The following is a 17,961-nucleotide window of genomic DNA, read 5'->3' on the forward strand; positions in this document are numbered from 1 at the left end:
GCTCACCAGAAAGACAGAGAGAGACAGAGAGAGAGAAAGCGAGAAATCACTCCCCAGGGAGAAGGGCCACGCCAAAATCCTTTCTCCTCCATTCTCCTCTCAGGATCTTAGGCATACACACACATGTGCCTGGCGTGAGTTTTAAGCCACTGGGTCCGGGACTCGAACCGCAGTTGACCACATGGGAGTCCAGCGACATAGCCATTATACTAACTGCTGGCCCCAATACATCCAATCTTTATGAAGCTCAATTTCATCATCTATAAGATGGGGAGGATAATAGTCATAACTATTCCACCCCACATGGTTATTAAGACAATTGAAATAGTATGTGTACATATAAATAAGCTTAATACGCAGCACAATGCTTAGGACATAGTAAACCCACAGGGTTGGCCAACATATCATTATTATTTCTCACTGCCTCTAGCCTACTGATATTATGAATGTATTATTATTGTTCTCTATTATTTGTAAGCATTCACGCTAGACCAATCTACTATTAGCTTTTATCTGGAACCTGAAAATACCTACCTGGTCTTCCTACCTCTACTCTGTCCCATTATTAGCTCAAAGAAGTAAGAACTGTCTTTTTAAAAAAGTTTATTTACTTTTTCACAAACATAAGAGAGTGAGAGAAATAACCATACTCAACAGGATCTCATGCCATGCTCCCCACTCCCCACCCCACCTCTGAGCTAGCCAGAATCACAGGCATATGTACCTGACATGTGCAGATCAACCAGGAAACTGAACCTGCAGTCTTCCATATGTATTCAACTTCGCTTGAGCAGCAAATCACTGCTGTACCCCAAGTTAGCCTTTGTGGTTATTGTTCAAATAAAGTGTGTTTCTTTCTTCCATGAGAGAAACACAGAGAGATAAAGTCAGAGAGAGGTATAGACACCTCTAATAAGAGCCTCATACCCCAATCCACCCCCAGATTCAGCTGGCCCAGGTCACAGGCATGAATACACACAGTATGCTCACTCAGGTGTGAATCCAGGACCTTCTCTATATGGGTCTTGTTGTGTTGCCACTGTGCCCACGGCTGGTCCTAAGATTTGTCTTTTTAGTGCACAAGTCATATCAAGTTATTCTCAAGTTAAAGAACTCTAGAGGCTTCCTTTTAAATTTCTAGTTATTTCCAAAGTCTTTATTGTGATCATAGCCCATAAGACTTTATAGAATCTGACCTCTGTCTATGTCTCTGACCTCATCTTCTAATTTTTTTCATCTGGTACCTTGTGTCCCAGCACACAGTTCTTATTTTCGTTTCACTAATTTTTCAAGCTTTCTACTGTCTTCAAGAAGGTTTTCACAATTGCAAGCACATCTTCTTAAAATGTTCTTCCAGATCTTTCTCCAGCTGTCATATATACATGTGTACATATATACATATATATACACACACATGTTAATGGTGTCCAAGTACCCAATCCCCAAGGCTGAGGAAGGTGTAGTGCCTCCACATACACACACACACACTCACATACATATACATATACATAACATTTGAATATTTAATAGGAATTTCAACTTAACATCATAAAGACTATATTATGATTTACGTTGTACTCAAATGGCCCGATATTGAGAAATCTTAGGTAAATTCCTCCCCCATTCTCCCTCACATTCTATTACTGCATCACTTAATGTTTTTTATCCAGATGCATTTTTTTTGTTTATTTGTATGTTTGCTTGCTTATTCATTATTTACATATGCACTTCCTGTCCCTGCTCACTGCCATGGAGACAATAAAAACCAATCTAATCCAAACTCCTTGAACGGCTTGGATTTGGCCCATAGAAAGTATTCAGTATACATCTACTGACTACGAGTTCTACATATAATTGTGATGTGCAGTCAGGTTTGACTATTTTAAGCTACTTAATTTTAAACAAGAATTACTTATTAACAAAATGCTTATGCTTAGCACTTTAATTGCCATACTTTCATGGAAAGGTATAATTGAGTAGAAAAAGTTGTTATTCACCTTAGTACATTTAATTGCCATATTTTTCTGCACAAAATAAATCATTCCTATAAGAGGCTACATTCTTCTGACCTTGAGGCTAGAGCTAAGGCACCGGTATGTGCAGGTTGCTCAGAACTCTCCAGCAGAGCCAGGCCTGTTTTTCTCTTAGCTATAATCTGGGAGCTGGAGATGCTACAGCGATCAGCAGTAAGCAAGGACAACGTCCAGTGAGCTTCTAGGTGTGAACTGGTCCATGAGTGGGGAGAAAAGGCTGTGGAAGTGTGAGGAAGGGCTGTGGAGACAAATGAATCATGTATTTCAAGGAACATGCGATAAGCAAACCCAGGTTGGAGGCAAATGTTCATGAGTAGAGAATATAGAAGACTGAAGATGATGCCAACAGATTCTGGAGAACGAGTCTAGGGGGATCTCTTAATCAGTGATATAGGTATGATGGGTGAGAGTGTTATGCCATGGCACTGATTTTGAGTTAAGAACAAGGAGCTATTTCCTAAGTAAAGTAAGCAGGCTCTAAAATAGCAGCTGTGAAAACCCAAACTCTGTGAAACATAGGAAACATCCTACCCAGGCACTGATAGGTTGCAGCAAACATGCAATTGGCATCTGGATCATCCATGTGGCCCTTATGACACAGAGATAAAATATACCAAGTAAGTCCCCAAGAAACATCAGGTTCCTAGATAGAACTTACAGTTTAGGCCCAGCGCAAGTAGTAACTGTGTAGTGAGGGTAAATGGCTTACTTTTCTCCATAAACAACTAAAAATGGCTAAAACCAAGGCACAAACCAAGGCTCAACAGAGAAAATGACTGCTAATAGGAAGAAAAATATCTGTGTGTATATGTATGCATGCATGCATATGTAATCATTATTTTAACTGCTGATCCTGGAACTTTTTTAGGAAGGTAAAGGTCTCCTTTAGCAAAACACCTTGATGACCTTGGGAATGGTAAGGAATGAGTTCATGAGGTGGCACAGAGAGAACTTGGGAGCTCTACATACTGATGGTGGGGAATCTGGTTGTGGGAGCTGGGAGTGGAATAGGGCTGGCCAAGTCCTGAGACAGGGGCTGTAAATCGAGGAGAAAGCAGTCCTAGATACAAAGGACTGAGAGGAAACAGAGCCACAGAAAGACCAAGTCGAGGTTTCTACATGCTTACAATGTCTGCCTTGATCCCATATCCTTTGTAAGGTTAAATTTTGGAAACTAAAAAGAGGGATTGAAAGTTGTGTAAGCAGGCATCTAGTTTCAGAATGGCCACAGGGGGAAAAATCTGGGGGATTTAGGAGTGGAGGCACTAGACCTCTCTCAGTCTTGGGGATTCTATAGCTACAGTCTAAGGTGTTCTTGAATATTTTGCCACAGCATTTTAGAATGTAATTTTAGAAGTTAATGCTGCCTCTCCTTTACACCTTCTTGGAGTCTATTTAGGAGCAGAAATTAACAGAAGACTGCTTTGCATCACCCTGAGAATCATTCCTGTTTCTAACACCACCAGGGGTCAAGAGATTAGGATATACATACATACACACATCAATGGAAATTATTCCTGTTCTAAAAGCTTGCAATACAACATCAAATTCTGCCAAAGTAATTTTGATGCATTAGGGCTAATTCCCCTGCAATCTTCCAAAGGAGTATTTTGTCAAAGTGTATAAATCCACGTAAGTGTCTGTGACCAGTTCTGACTGCAGTCTGTACAAATAAGTCTTCAATTTTCCACAACAATGTTTAACCCATGCAAAAGATCCTGTACAATGAACATATGTAGGAAAGGCTAAAATATAAATTAAGTAGCATATAAAATTTATATGAAGGGTCAGTAGGTGGCATGATGGTTAGATTTTGGACTCCCACAGCCAACTGTGGTTCCTGCTCTGGACCTGGTGGCTTAACAATCATGCAGGGTGCATGTGTGTGTGTGCATGCCCCCCAAAATCTTGAGGAGAATGGAGGAAAAGGGACTGCAGTATAGCCATTGCCCTGGGAGTGATTTCTTACCTTCCCTCTCACTGTCTCTGTCTTTGGCAAGTGCATGTGCCCCATGGCAAAAAAAAAAAAAATCATATCAAAATTGGACTACATATAATAATGATATGTATATATTATATACTAATATATCTATATATTTTTAAATATACTTTTATAAATGTAATTTATTGTATACATATGCCTATATTACTTATTTATTTTATAGTACAAAATAATATTCTTAATTAACTGTTCAAGTAGAGGACAGTGATTTGGGGGTAAACAATTTAAGGTAATAAGTGTGACTAAATTTAAATTAATTTAGAAAATATTTTTGCGAATTAAAATTGTAGTGCTTAATGGCACATGAAAATATTATTACCCTTTGCATTCGACCAATGCTGGATGGAGGCATTGTTACCTGGAGTGTAAAGACTTCTGTGGAAGCAGTAAAGAAAAAATATTGCTCTGTTACTCAGTAAAATTTAAGAAACATTTTCTGCCAAATATATTTGTTAAATACGTCTTAGCTTTTAGCTTGATTAAATAAAATGTCCTTTACAAACTTGTCTCTGACAAGAAGATAAACTATGAATAATTTTCATTGTAATTATAAACAAAACAATTTAAGTACATGGTTCGAGGGAAATAAGAAATTGTAACATCCAGTCATCTTTATTGCTGAATCCAGTTAATTCAATCTCAAGACAAAGCTATGAGTTTCTTCAAACTGTCAAATAGTAACTTCAGTTTCCCTTCTGGAGACTTTTCTACCTTTTACAATGATTATCTTTCAAAATGACGAAAGTATGACCAAAAGCATGAAGCTAGGCACAGTGTGTATGCCTGTAACGCTAGCGACTTGGGAGGCCAGTACCGGGGAATGTTGAGTTCCAGGCTCCATACCAAGGTCCTGTCTCTAACGAGAACAAAAGTTTGAGAATTCTCTCAGGGGGAAGTGATTCCTGGCCCTACACTAGGTGAAACTGCCAGAGGTTCTGTTAGCTGACCTCTCTTCTATCCAGGGTTTGGTGTCACTCCCTTTATTGTCTGCATTAAGTCACACCTGTGTGAAATAGCTGAATATTTTTATTCATGGTTTTTATATGAATCATTGCATCCAGATATATGGGAAAAAAGTAATTAAGGAAAGGTAGCAGCCTTGGAGCGGATGGATAGAAAAGACAACTCTCTGGGCATCATTGTAAAAATAACAACTGATTTAATTCTTATTACTTCTCTTTAAGGTTAATAACTATTATTATCCTCATCCTTGTAGTTGAGAAAGGAGAGGCACAGACAGCCTAACTTTGAAGGTTTCAAAGCTAGAAAGCAGTATAAGAGGTATTCAAACCAACCCCTGAAAATCTGGCCACAAAGTCCATAATTTTGATCATGTTGCTTTTCTATCATTCAGGAAATTACCATTAAAAGTATAAGCTTACTATACGGTGAGATTAGAGGCAGGACTGTAGAAACTTAGCATAGAAAACAAGACACTTTCAAGTCTTCTTTCTTCACATGATCAATGTTTTCAGGATTCTATAAACTCTATGGTAAAACCACATTTTTATTTTATTTTATATTTTTCAAAAGAATTATTTAATTTTTTTTTTAATTGGAAGAGAGGGAGAAAGAGAGCATGCATGTGCTCAAGTCACCAGGTTCGAGACTTGGACTATAGTCAGCCATGTGGGAGTCCGGCACCTTAACCACCAGGCCACCTGCTGGCCTGCAAAACCACATTTTCAGATTTTGGGTGAAAGTCCCTTGTAAATTTATGAAAAAGAGGTAAGTGAAAGACAACAAATATTTCCTGAGTCAGCGCATGAATTCTCCGTCAAGAACGAATAACTGGATTGCTCTTCAATGAGTTCTATAAAAATTCAGGAATTACCACTTGAAGTGATATCAAATGGCAGTAAGTAATAAACCAGTGGTTTTCGAATTGTGTTTTAGACTGTTCCAAATGTTTCCTTATAGAAGAGTTTGGCTTTTGCTCTATTTTTAAGGCTTTTATGCTGGACTTCTGCACAGATTTTTGCTTTGTTTTTAACAAATACTTCTGCTTAAAATTTTATGTATGCGCACGCATGCACACACACGCACGCACACAAAGGGGTCTTCAAAAAGATCATAGAAAAGGCATAATATGAAAAAGTTATGTGTGAATTTCTTCATCTTTTCTTTTTTTTTTTTCTTGCAATAAAACACTCATACTATAATTCCGTTTTCCCAGGAACTTGAAGGTCCCCTTTGTATGTATTCCTCCCCCCACCTTTTTCTTTTTTTATTTTCCCCATCCTTCTTATATACTATTGGGTATTGCTTACTCATTCATTTGCTCATTCATTTTGTTAGGTCCTAGGAAAACAAAATGAAGTATCACACAGCCCCTTCCCTCAAGTAGCTTGCAATTTTAGAAACTGATCTGGTATGAGGGCTGAACTGAACTTGAAGTGAATTATGGTCCTATGTACTCTTTTAGGGCAATAAACTCGTCAACACTAGGTTAAGTCCCTTTTGATACTACAAAGGTTAACTTTTGCTCATCATTGACAGATAAATCTCAATGGGAGACACTAGATTGTATTAGTCCGGGAGAACTAAGAAAGGAAGATTTATACTCCCTCAAAGCCTGTGCCAATAAAAGAAGCAGAACACTGTTATTTTTCTTTAAAAGTATAAAAATTGTTTCAATCCTTACCTCCAGAGCTTTCAATCTTTCTAACAGCAATTTAGTCTCTTCTTTTGCCTCATCTGTACTGCTGCTTTCACTCCTTGAATCCTCATCTACCACCATGTGAAGATCTTCCAAAACTTCTGTATGTTTTTTCTCTTCTTCTGACAATTTTTCCTGAAGCAAGAAAGAATTATTGTTTTCAATAATCTTACTGCAAAATAAACATGGAATGTCAGGCTGGAAAATTTAGAATCCCCCTACTGCTTTTGCATTTTATTCCATGGCTGAGATAGAAATTTTGCTAAACAAAGGCTGAGTGGTGCTTATATTGCTAAACACAGTAGACATTTTTATTAACCCTAGCAGGAAAAAGCTTGAAATCAGGTATACTTGGTCCAGTTGAAGTGGCCAAGCAGCAAAACCACAGGTGGAGTCAGAGGTTAATCCATTCTTATCTGCACAATGAAATTCACTATTGCTTTAAGCTGGGATAAAATACATCTACCTTGACACCTTGATTTGTAAAACGCTTAGTGCCTCAAAAACAAGATCATTACAGTCAGTGGACATGCAACCATTTAATTAATTTAAGGGGAAACAAAATATCGTGAAATATTGAAATAATAGTAATTTCAGAATTTAAAGCTTCAGTTCAATAATGAGACAGCTTTAAACACCTCTTGGTCCCTTCTCTAATATGCTAGGAATTGTATTATCAACTTGAGACACAGTGTTGTATTCTCTTGCTTCCCTGTTGGAAGCTCCTCATTCAACCCTTTCCTAGCAGCTTTTTGGAAGTTGAAAAATGTTAATTTGAGCCTCATGCTTGGCTCTTATTTCAAGAGAAAAAGAAATGTCTGGGAACCAGCATTTAGCGTAATGGCTATGTCGCTGGACTCCCACGTAGTCGACAGCGGTTTGCGTCCCGGACCTGGTGGCTTAAAACTCACGCCGGGCGTGTGTGCGTGCGTGCCCAAGATCCCGAGAGGAGAATGGAGGAGAAGGGATTGCAGTGTGACCATCCGCCCTGGGGGGTGATTTCTCGCTTTCTGTCTCTATGTCTCTGTCTGTCTGGCGAGCGCACGCGCCCTATAGCGAAAAACCTCTCCCCCCCAAAAAAAAAGAGAGAGAGAGAAAAGAAATGTCAAAAGAACATCACATTTTGAAAAATCCCACCCATTTTACACATATGTTAAGACTCGCATCAGACACAAGAATGCATGTAACTAAATGGAATAGGTTATGGAATGGTACATCTCAGCAAAGAATAAAATGTCATTGACAATATATATCCCCCCCAAGTAACTAGCAGAATGAACATTAAATATGCACAATATAAAGTAATGTTCACTGTTGAAGGTAATAAATACGTGTATATCTCTGATTTAATTATTGCACACTGTGTACATGCTTTTAAAAAATAAAGTATCACACAAAGATATACAATGGTTGTATGTAAAATTAAAAAATACAAAAAAAAAAAAAGAAAAGAAAAATACCCTATTCCACACAGCGTCAGCCCACCACACTATTTAATTCTAAACACAATACTGCAGAAATCTTTGGTCTAATACAGCTGGTAGTCAACCATCTGGGCTAAATTGGATTATCAATGGTGAGAGACTTCTTTATATTTAGTACTAAGCTAAAATCATTTGAAAAATACATAGGCAGAAAAGATATGATTCTTACCCTCAAGGCACTCATACAATCTACTTAGAAAAGAAAAGCATCAGAGGAAAGATAAAAAGAACAGATTTTCAAATTCTGTTCACCAAGGTGTTTTGAAGGTTCCAAAAATGTTTAAATTACATTTGTTTTAAAACATAAATTATACGATATGCGAAAAAAGTCTTTTTAAGAGAGATTTTTTGCTATAGGGCGTATGCTTTTGCTGGAGGGACAGAGGGATAGAAAGTGAGAAATCACCTCCTAGGGTGATGGCCACCTGATGATCCCTTCTCCTCCATTCTCCTGTCCAGATTTTGGGCACACAGGCACGCACTCCTGGCATAAATTTCGAGCCACCAGGTCTGGAATTTGAACTGTAGTCGGCCATGTGGGAGACCAGCAACATAACCATTATGCCATCTGCTGGTCCTAAAAAAATATGTCGTAAGTACATGTATAGATGTATATGTACCTACATGTGTAAGCATACATGGAGAATATATGTAAATTGATATAAAATACAAGAGACTACAAAATAATTTATGTTAATCTGTGTTGTGCAGATTTTAGAATATTATTTCTTTTGTCATGTCTGTGTTAAGTGTCCAATTGATTAGGAAGATGATGGCTCTTTGTAAAATCAAGCCTGAGCCTGCCTAACCATATACAACATACAGGTGTGTTCACTTCCACAGCAGTTGTGAATTCAACTCAGATAAATGCCAGGCAAGTTTAAGGTGTGCACCACATGCCAGAAAACAAACTCTGGTTATGGCAACATTTTTTTAGTTTTGATTTTTGTTTAAGATTTGGCTGCTTATTAGACTTTCATTTCCATGATTAGGAATATGAAGTTTTTGGATATCGTCACCAATTCAGGATCACAACAAGTAAACACTAAACTGGGATTATAAGAAGCTGGTTTTTAAAAAATTCCATCTACTGCTCTGCGTGAATTATGTCTTTTCAGTCATCCTTCAGAAATTCCAATTCTAATATGTCCACATATATATGTATACACACATGCTTGTGTGTGCATATACACACATACTCATGTGTGCACACACTTATTATAGGAAGAAGGTTTATTGTGGAATAACTAGGCTATATAGCTAATTGAAACAAATAGAGAAGGCATGACAAATGGAAAGCCAAAAGCTTAAAGACATAGGAACCTGACAGCTGGACTTAAGATCTATTACTTCGCAGCTTGGCACATGATCCTGGGCAAACTACTTAATTTCAACTTAGTATTGCTTTTTATTTCCTAAACACTGAGATAAGACTAATACCAACATAAATATACATCCACGAGTAAGTGGTCAATTCTCGTTATTACAGTTTACGTTCTATAAAGTTGTCACAATAGAATTAGCAAATAAGGAATGATTGCTCCTAGAGAAAATACAGGGCTAGGTTCCTATGAGGTTCTGGTCATAACATCATCAACCAATCAACACATATCCTTGGTTTATGTGAGTGTCTATTTAAAGGCACCTTATTTAACTGTTGACTTATTAACACAGAAGAACTATAATTCATGCCTGAATAAAGCTCACCTAATACCTGTTTTCTCCACCAAGCACAGCACTGCCTTCTTGTGCTGAGTAACACTAGACAGTACTTTGGCACTACGCTTAAGAACCATATTTTATTTATTACCTTTTTCTTGAGAATTTTTTTTTTTTTTCTACAGGGCACATGTTCTTTCCAGAGAGATAGGCAGAAAGTGAGAAATTACCCCCAGGGGAATGGCTATGCTGCACTCTCTTCTCCATTTTCCTCTTGGGATTTAAGGCATGCACATACTCATGCCCAGTGAGATTTAAGCCCAGGCTCTGGACCTTAAACCACATTCGACTACGTGGGAGTCCAGTGACATAACTGTTACACAGTCTGCTGGCCCCTAGTGATCATTTTAAATAGAGAGATCACCAACAAAGTCATAAATGGACTTCAAATAAAAAAGACACTTGTTGACTGTACGACAGTTGAAACAGGAAGGCAGAATGATCTCAGCTGAGAACCAGAGCCTCGGGTGACTCACTTTTTGTCATGCTTTGTGCATATCCACAGAATGATCACGGAAGCACCACAGGTATCAACTTTGGGCTTGCAAATAAATATTAGTGAGTGTGTAATTTGCAAATACAGAATCTGTAAATGATAATGATCCACTGCATACACACACACAGTGTGTGTAAGCACAGTACCTAAATATTATGTGAAACACCAAGAAATAATTTAAGATAATACAGATTGTATAGAAGTATTTACATTGCATACAATGGAAGAGTCATTTTGCATTATTTGAAGGAGGGAAGCCAATGAAGACTGTGAGACATGACTTCATGGAAATAGAATGTAGCTAATACTTAAACTTAGCGATACAACATGAATAGTTAGATAGGCACAAGGCGGGAACTAGGTCAAAGAGGAAATTGCAAAAGGGTCCTAGTTAGAGGTCAGTTTTATTCTTACAGATTCTCAAGGAAATCAGGTTGACTGAAGTAGGAAAAAAAAATTGATAGAGTTGTTGAGTAACAGGATAGAAAAGTAAAGAAGGGAAATATTCAGAAATGGTTCATTCATCTCTTTATTCATCAAACCACGGTTTGGCCATTTACTGATCCTGGTACTAGAGTTATGGCTAAGACAAAGTTCCTATACTGCATGAAATGATATTCTAATCACCAACTCCAAATCAAGTCTGCAAGTGATATCATTGTAGCTAGTGGTGAATGCTAGAAAAAAATACAGTAACATAATGTGATGGTGATTGGAATGGTCAGAGACAATGTTACATATGGTGACACCAGAGTAAGGGTGTCTGAGGATAGGCCTTTTGAGCTGAGACCACATGATGAGAAAGAAGCCAGGACCAGCAGTTAGTGTAATGGCTATGTCGCTGAACTTCCACGTAGTCGACGCAGTTCGAGCTCTGGACCCAGTGGCTTAAACTCATACCAGGCGTGTGTGCGTGTGTGCCCAAGATTCTGAGAGGAGAATGGAGGAGGAGGGATTATGGCGTGGCCGTCCCCCAAAGGGGGTGATTTCTCGCTTTCTGTCTCTCTGTCTTTCTGGCGAGCACACACGCTCTATTGCAAAAACCTCTACCAAAAAAAAAAAAAAAAATCCACTGTGCCAGTGTGCAAGAAAAGCATTCCAAACAGAAGGATCAGCAGAGTAAATAGCCAGTGGTGAGACTAAATTGTCTTGCTGGGGAGATGAATGAAAGTCTGTGTGATGGTGCATAATGACTGCAAGGGCAAGACTACTAAGAAATGAGATCTGAAAGAGAGCTGGACCATAGGATGTGGGGAGGCTTACAAGGCATGGAAAGCAATTTAATTTATTCTAAGTGCAGTAAAGAGAAATTGGAAGCTAAGCAGAGGAAAGACGGGTTCTGGTTTCCATTTCAGAAACCTCATCTTACTGCTGCAATGGAGAATGGGCTGTGGAGGGAAGGAGATAAGAGACCAGGAATAATAAAAACCAAGACGATTTTGAAGGTTTGGGATCAGGACTTACCAAAATAAATAAAGATTTATTTATTATTTTTTAATTTGCTATAGGGCACATGTACTCACCAGAGAAAGAAAAAGTAAGCTTCCAGATCCAGCACTTGAGCCACAATCAACTATGTAGGAGTCCAGTGTCTTAACCCCCATGCCACATGCCAACCCCCCAAAAGCAGTTCTTATGGTGGATCAGAACCTGCCATGAATAGTATGTCAGAAGCCCTAGATTCAATGCCCAGCTTTTGCATTTCTGGACCTTGCAGAAAAAAATCATTCAATCCTGTCTCAGCCCCAATTCACCAGATGTAAAAGAGGCTGGACTAAATGTCCTCTCCGTGTTAAACTTCTGAAGATTCAGTTACTGGAGACATAATCATCAGGAAGGAAATGCCAATATGCTCAATAGTAACAGAAATGACAGAACAGAAAAAAGAGCTTAACGTTGTGAAATAAGGTTGTTAGTGGGAACTTGAAAGCTGTTTGACTAAAGTGTGACAACGGTACCCAAATTGTCAGTGGTTAAGCAGAAAGTAAAAAGAGGGAAAATAGAAGCAATTTTCTCTGACGCTCATTTGAAAGTTTGGTAGGGGAGAGAAAGAAATATAAAGAACTGTAGCTGAAGGGCATTGCAGAGGCAAGTGGAAATCCTTTTCAAGACAGAGAAAACAAAACTATCTGAAAGAACTGAAGAGGAGGAAGCACTGGAGCTGGCAACGACGCCGAGAAGGTATGAAGAGATCTCCAAAGCTGAGACGGCAGAGGATGAAGGGCACTGGCAGAGGAGTCAAGGCTTCTGCTTGGGTTCATAAGAGAGCAGGTATTCGAGTGCAAGTACTTCATTTAGGAAACAAAGAAAACATCAATGGGGAAATAAGGAAGCGATTAAGAAAGGCAAAGGAAACATTAAAGGGCATATTACTAAGCATCTGAAGTTAAATCCCAGGGGAAAGTCAAAGAAATGAGGCCAAGCTCATATCCAAGATCCACAGTTTGAGGGCAGCTCTTCATTCCCTGGCACTCGCAGCCTGCCACAGGCAGTGACGCTTTGCACAGTTCTCAAACAATAGTGGCCCCCACACTGATTCTGGCAGTTGGAAGTCACTGAAGCACCCCGAGTGGGTCCAGGATATGAGCAGGCACTGCCTCTCTGCCATGACAGATAAGAGAGGAGGCTTCAGAGCTGCTCTGATGTGACACCATCCAGGACAGAAGTCACATGGTCTGCTGCTCACAGAGGCGTCCTTGACCTAGAGGCATACTTCCTTGTAGCCTACGTTCAAAATGCCTTGAAACAAATCTAGAAGGTGAGGTTATCCGCGTTCTGTCCTTTTCTGCTCGTGTCTCCCAAATCATTTACCAGTGAAAGTCTTACAGTATAATGCAATAATGATAAAAAAAAAGAATAATAGAAAGTACAAAATTAGGTTAAGTGGATGAGAAAAAGAGATAAATGGGGAGAAGGAGGTAGAGGAAAGACCAGAGAAAGCTGAGAAAAATGAGGCTATATCCTTTTGACAGACCCTAACCATCTTTTACAGAAAGAATAGCTATTGGATTTCTCTCATACGCATGACAACAATTTTAAAGATCAAGTATGTATATTTCATTCAAACAAATAATCCATTTAAATCAGAAATAATATCAGAAATCTTGGTTCTGTTGCCAATTAAGCACACGAGATAACACATGATAAAATGAGAGAGAACAAGACAGAGGTCAGAAACATTCAATTCTAAATAAAATATATTCTCCTTGTGGATGTCCAAGAAAGAAACAAGAAAAATAAGCCAGATCTAGTCACAAGGATGCCAAACTGCAAAGAAAGTACATTAATTCCAGAGGTGATCTGTTTCCATTTTTATGGACTTTAAGCAGTGGTGAATTTTATAGAAGTGAGGCTACCATTCAAACAACTTTCACTCCCCAAATATCTCATATGTGGTTGCGACCACAAGCTTGTTTGTCTCAAGAAATACCAGCTAGTATACAGGGAGCTCAAGATTTAGGAGCTCAGTACTAAAGGGTTTAAATCAAATTTTGCCTCGTTGGGGCATAAAGTGATCTTAGAGCTGTAAGTTTCTCTAAGTGGTAACCAGGGTAATGATTCACCTCTGGGGGAACACTCATCTTTTGCTCTCAAGTAGTCAGCATCACCAGGTCTAAGTAAAATAATATCAATCAACACAAAGCTTTGGGTTGCATCAGTTCATCTCAGATAGATGATAATCAACTGAGCCCAGCGGTCAGGAGCAAGCAGCATGGCTGTCACTGCTGGCCAAATGCTTTTCAGTCCATAAGCTGGCATGCTTAAAAAAGAAATGATGGAGGGGACCAGCAGTTAGTGTAATGGCTATGTCATTGGACTCCCATGTAGTCGACTGTGGTTCGAGTCCTGGACCAGGTGGCTTAAAACTCACACCGGGCATGTGTGCATGTGTGCCCAAGATCCCAAGAGGACAATGGAGGAGAAGGGATTGTGGTGTGGCCATCCCCCTGGGGGGTGATTTCTAGCTCTCTGTCTCTCTGTATCTGCCTGGTGAGCACACATGCCCTATAGCAAAAACCTCTCCAAATGGAGGAAAATTATCATAATGTCCTTCCCCAAGATGTGTAAATGTGTCTAATTCATCTTTAAATCATAAGCTTCCTCTAGCCCAGCACACAGTAGGCCTCAACGATGTTTCACAGTATCACTTTATAATTTATCAATTCATCCATCAACAAATTTTGGCTGAGCCACTCCCATGTGCCAGACTCTGGGGAAAATGCCAGGGATACAACATGAATAAAAACACATCTAGCAGGACCAGCAGATGGCATAATGGTTATGTCACTGGACTCCTACATGGCTGACCACAGTTTGAGTACTGGACTCAGTGGCTTCAAACTCACACTGGGTGTGTGTGCACGCATGCCCAAAATCCCTAACGGAGAATGGAGGAGGAATTGTGGCATGGCTGTCCGCCCTGGGAGGTGATTTCTCCCTTTCTGTCTCTCTGTCTCTCTGTCAAGCACATGTGCCCTATAGCAAAAATCTCTCTCTAAAGAAAAACAACAACAGCAAACATCTGGTCCCAGTTCTTACAGAGCTTAGAGTCTTGTAGAAGGAGATAATAATGAATTAAAATGTCATAAACAAAAGTAAAATAGCACTAATGAATGTGCTGTGAAGAGTTCTGAGGTGCTTGGAGGCCCAAAAATAGAGGGATAGGAAAGACAAGTAAGGAAAGAGCAAGTTGAGACCTGAAGGCACAGTGGGAGTTAACCAGGCAGCTAACCTCATGTCCATGATGCGAGAAAGGGAGGGGCAACTGAGAAAGTCTGAATGAAGTGGGGAGGGAGATGAGGCTGGACAGGAAGAGGGGGGCAGGCCACAGGCCCAGGTGCTTTGTCTTTGTTCTAAAGGAAATGGGAAGCCATTGACTAGGAAGCCTCTCATAATTTTCTTTTTTTTTTTTTTTGGAGAGGTTTTCGCTATAGGGCACGTATGCTCGCCAGATAGACAGAGAGAGACAGAGAGACAGAAAGCAAGAAATCACCCCCCCCAGGGAGGATGTCCATGCCACAATCCCTTCTCCTCCATTCTCCTCTTGGGACCTTGGGCCTGCACACACGCGCCTGGCGTGAGTTTTAAGCTACCAGGTCTGGGACGTGAACCGCAGTCGACTACATGGGAGTCCAGCGACATAGCCATTACGCTAACTTCTGGTCCCAAGCTTCTCATAATTTTCAAGCATATGTGTGAGTGTGTGAGTGTAGTGGTGTGACATGGAGTGGCAGCAGTGGAGTGACATGGCTCTGAATGAGCTCCGTGGTACAGTGAGGAGGACAGACTGGAGGGGAGATAACACAGACACGGGGAACACAAGATGTGCTGCAGTAGCCTAAGTAGGGGTCAACTGACCTAGGATTAAAATGACAACCTCACAAATGAGACCTCGTGATTTTTAAGTCATCTCATACTTCTGATTCTTCAGTATGTGGTTCCCCTAACAATGACAACCAATACTTCCTTAGTTGAGTATTTCTCCAAGACTGGGTCAACAGTCACTAGCACAGAGTAAAGAGAGTGGGGACAGGGGAGGTGAAGTGCTGCTTGATTAAAATGCAGATTCCTTGATGCACTCTGACCCTACTGAGGCATATCTGAAAATGGAACCAGGAATGTTTAATTTTAGAGAACATCCAGGTAATTCTAATCCATGCTTAAGTTAAAGAGCCTCTGGATAAAGATGCTTCAGCATAGAGCATAAATCACTTCTACTTTAGATAAACTTTTGAGGTTGCACATTTGATTTTAATTCTTTTATTAATAAATAAAAGAAACAGATAATTAATCATCTAAACCAATACTCACTGGAGAGCAAAAGGAAGGAATTAGCTATTAATAATATATTGAGATAGTAGGTGTAAGTCAAACAAACTGAGACCTATTTACCTAGAGCTTGCTAAATCCTACTTCAGTAATGGATGTTTGATGTTGATCTATTCAATGGAAATACTCAATATTAGTGTGATGAGAAACCTGGGAAATTTTTTTTTGAGTTCTAAGACTCCAAGGTTCACTGTGTTATGATTCATCCTATTGATGTCAGCAGATAGGTTCTATGACTGCAATAAGGGAGGATCCTGTATGTCTACAAGTTTCTTTTCAAGGTTCCTAGTTTAAAAAATGGTGACTGTCCCTTTGTTTTTATAAAAAGTAAGGGGAAATTTGTCCATCAGCATCCCAAATGAGGTACAAAGGTGGCAATCAGTGGTTACAATGGGTTCACCATTTCTCCTACAAGAAAAATCATTAGAAAATTTGAATATTCTCACCCTCATCACTCACAGTCAGCCCCACTGTGAGTGTGGTTGCCTCATTGTATCTGGAAAGACTTAACCTCAACATGGTGGCCCTTCTGTTTTCTTCCCCATCATGGGGTATTAACAATAGGTCTATCTGAGTTCAGGAATGGGAGAATAATTGAAGAATCTCAAATTAGTGTAGAGGATAAAGGCAACGAGTATCATATTTGGGTATACTTCGGCAATTCCTTTGATATAATGAAGGGATAGTCAATGTTTTTAAGGCCCATCAAGTGCTATCTCACTAAGATCTAATGGTCTATTCTTCTCCAGGGTGGGGACATTTAGTTCCATGTTAGTTAGCGTTAGAAGAAGCAGAAATAGGAAATCTACATTCCCTCATAGCTGAAACACTAATCAGCTGTGTGATTTTAGTTGTCATATAACTTCTCTGCCCCTCGTTTTCTTGATCCAGAAAATAAAATGCAGAAACATAGACTAATTCAAAGGTCTCATTTAGTTTTGAATTTCTACAATTTTGAGCATCTGTGAAAACACAATTTTGAAAGATAAACATTAAAAACACTGTTGAAGTTCCAGGATTTTTAATATGCAATGCCATTAAGATTAGATCTGCCTAGAATACACCTTTCATAATAAAATCTTTTTTTTTTTTTTTCAGAGTGTCTTTCTCCTACCCTCTCTCCTCTTGAGAAAAAAAAATTCTCCTTTTATTGTGTACTTTTCTTGGAGCTACAATTAGTCACCTAGTTCAAACTTTGCACTTAGCATATTCTATTCCCTGTTTGTGTTTGTGCGTGTGTGTGTGTGTGTGTGTGTGTGTGTGGTATTTAAAATGTATATATGTATTTTTTAAAAAGACCTGTTGAGCATCATTTGGCAGGAGTTTAGTGCAAGATACTCCTAATACTCCCGGAAATCAAGTCCTTTATGAGTCCTCTCTGAGGGAATTTGTTCATGCAAAGAACAATTATAAGTATCTCTTCCTTTCAAGACTTTAGAAAAATAACAAACATTCACTCATGTCTGTGCTATTACTATCTTTAACTCTGGTGATGGACACAAAGCTCATATGTAGGAACACTGCATGATGTTGATGGTGGTAATATTATACTCTGTTCCACCTCATTCACTACTTTTCTAATGTGGACTATACTTACCTATTATCACTGTGGGGAGATAAAAAGAAAAAAAAACCCTCTTGAAGTACTTGTAGCTTTTTAAACTTGAAGATGTCAAAATGAAATTATGGGGATCTGAAGAAACATCCAACTTTATGAAGGTAGTCGCAGAAGTCAGAAT

General features: G+C 39.1%; 1 protein-coding gene across 1 annotated transcript in view; it reads right to left on the bottom strand.

Moving 5' to 3' along the window:
- NCKAP5 (NCK associated protein 5) overlaps positions 1–17,961 on the bottom strand; it is a 732,277-nt gene that overhangs the window by 325,473 nt on the left and 388,843 nt on the right. Inside the window, exon 5 of the mRNA XM_027772766.1 lies at positions 6,680–6,829. Coding sequence (XP_027628567.1) covers positions 6,680–6,829 — 150 coding nt within the window. The remainder of the gene's footprint in view (positions 1–6,679; positions 6,830–17,961) is intronic.

The sequence above is a fragment of the Tupaia chinensis genome, unplaced genomic scaffold, assembly GCF_000334495.1.
Source record: "Tupaia chinensis unplaced genomic scaffold, TupChi_1.0 Scaffold000296_1, whole genome shotgun sequence".
NCBI classification, from domain to species: Eukaryota; Metazoa; Chordata; class Mammalia; order Scandentia; family Tupaiidae; genus Tupaia; species Tupaia belangeri.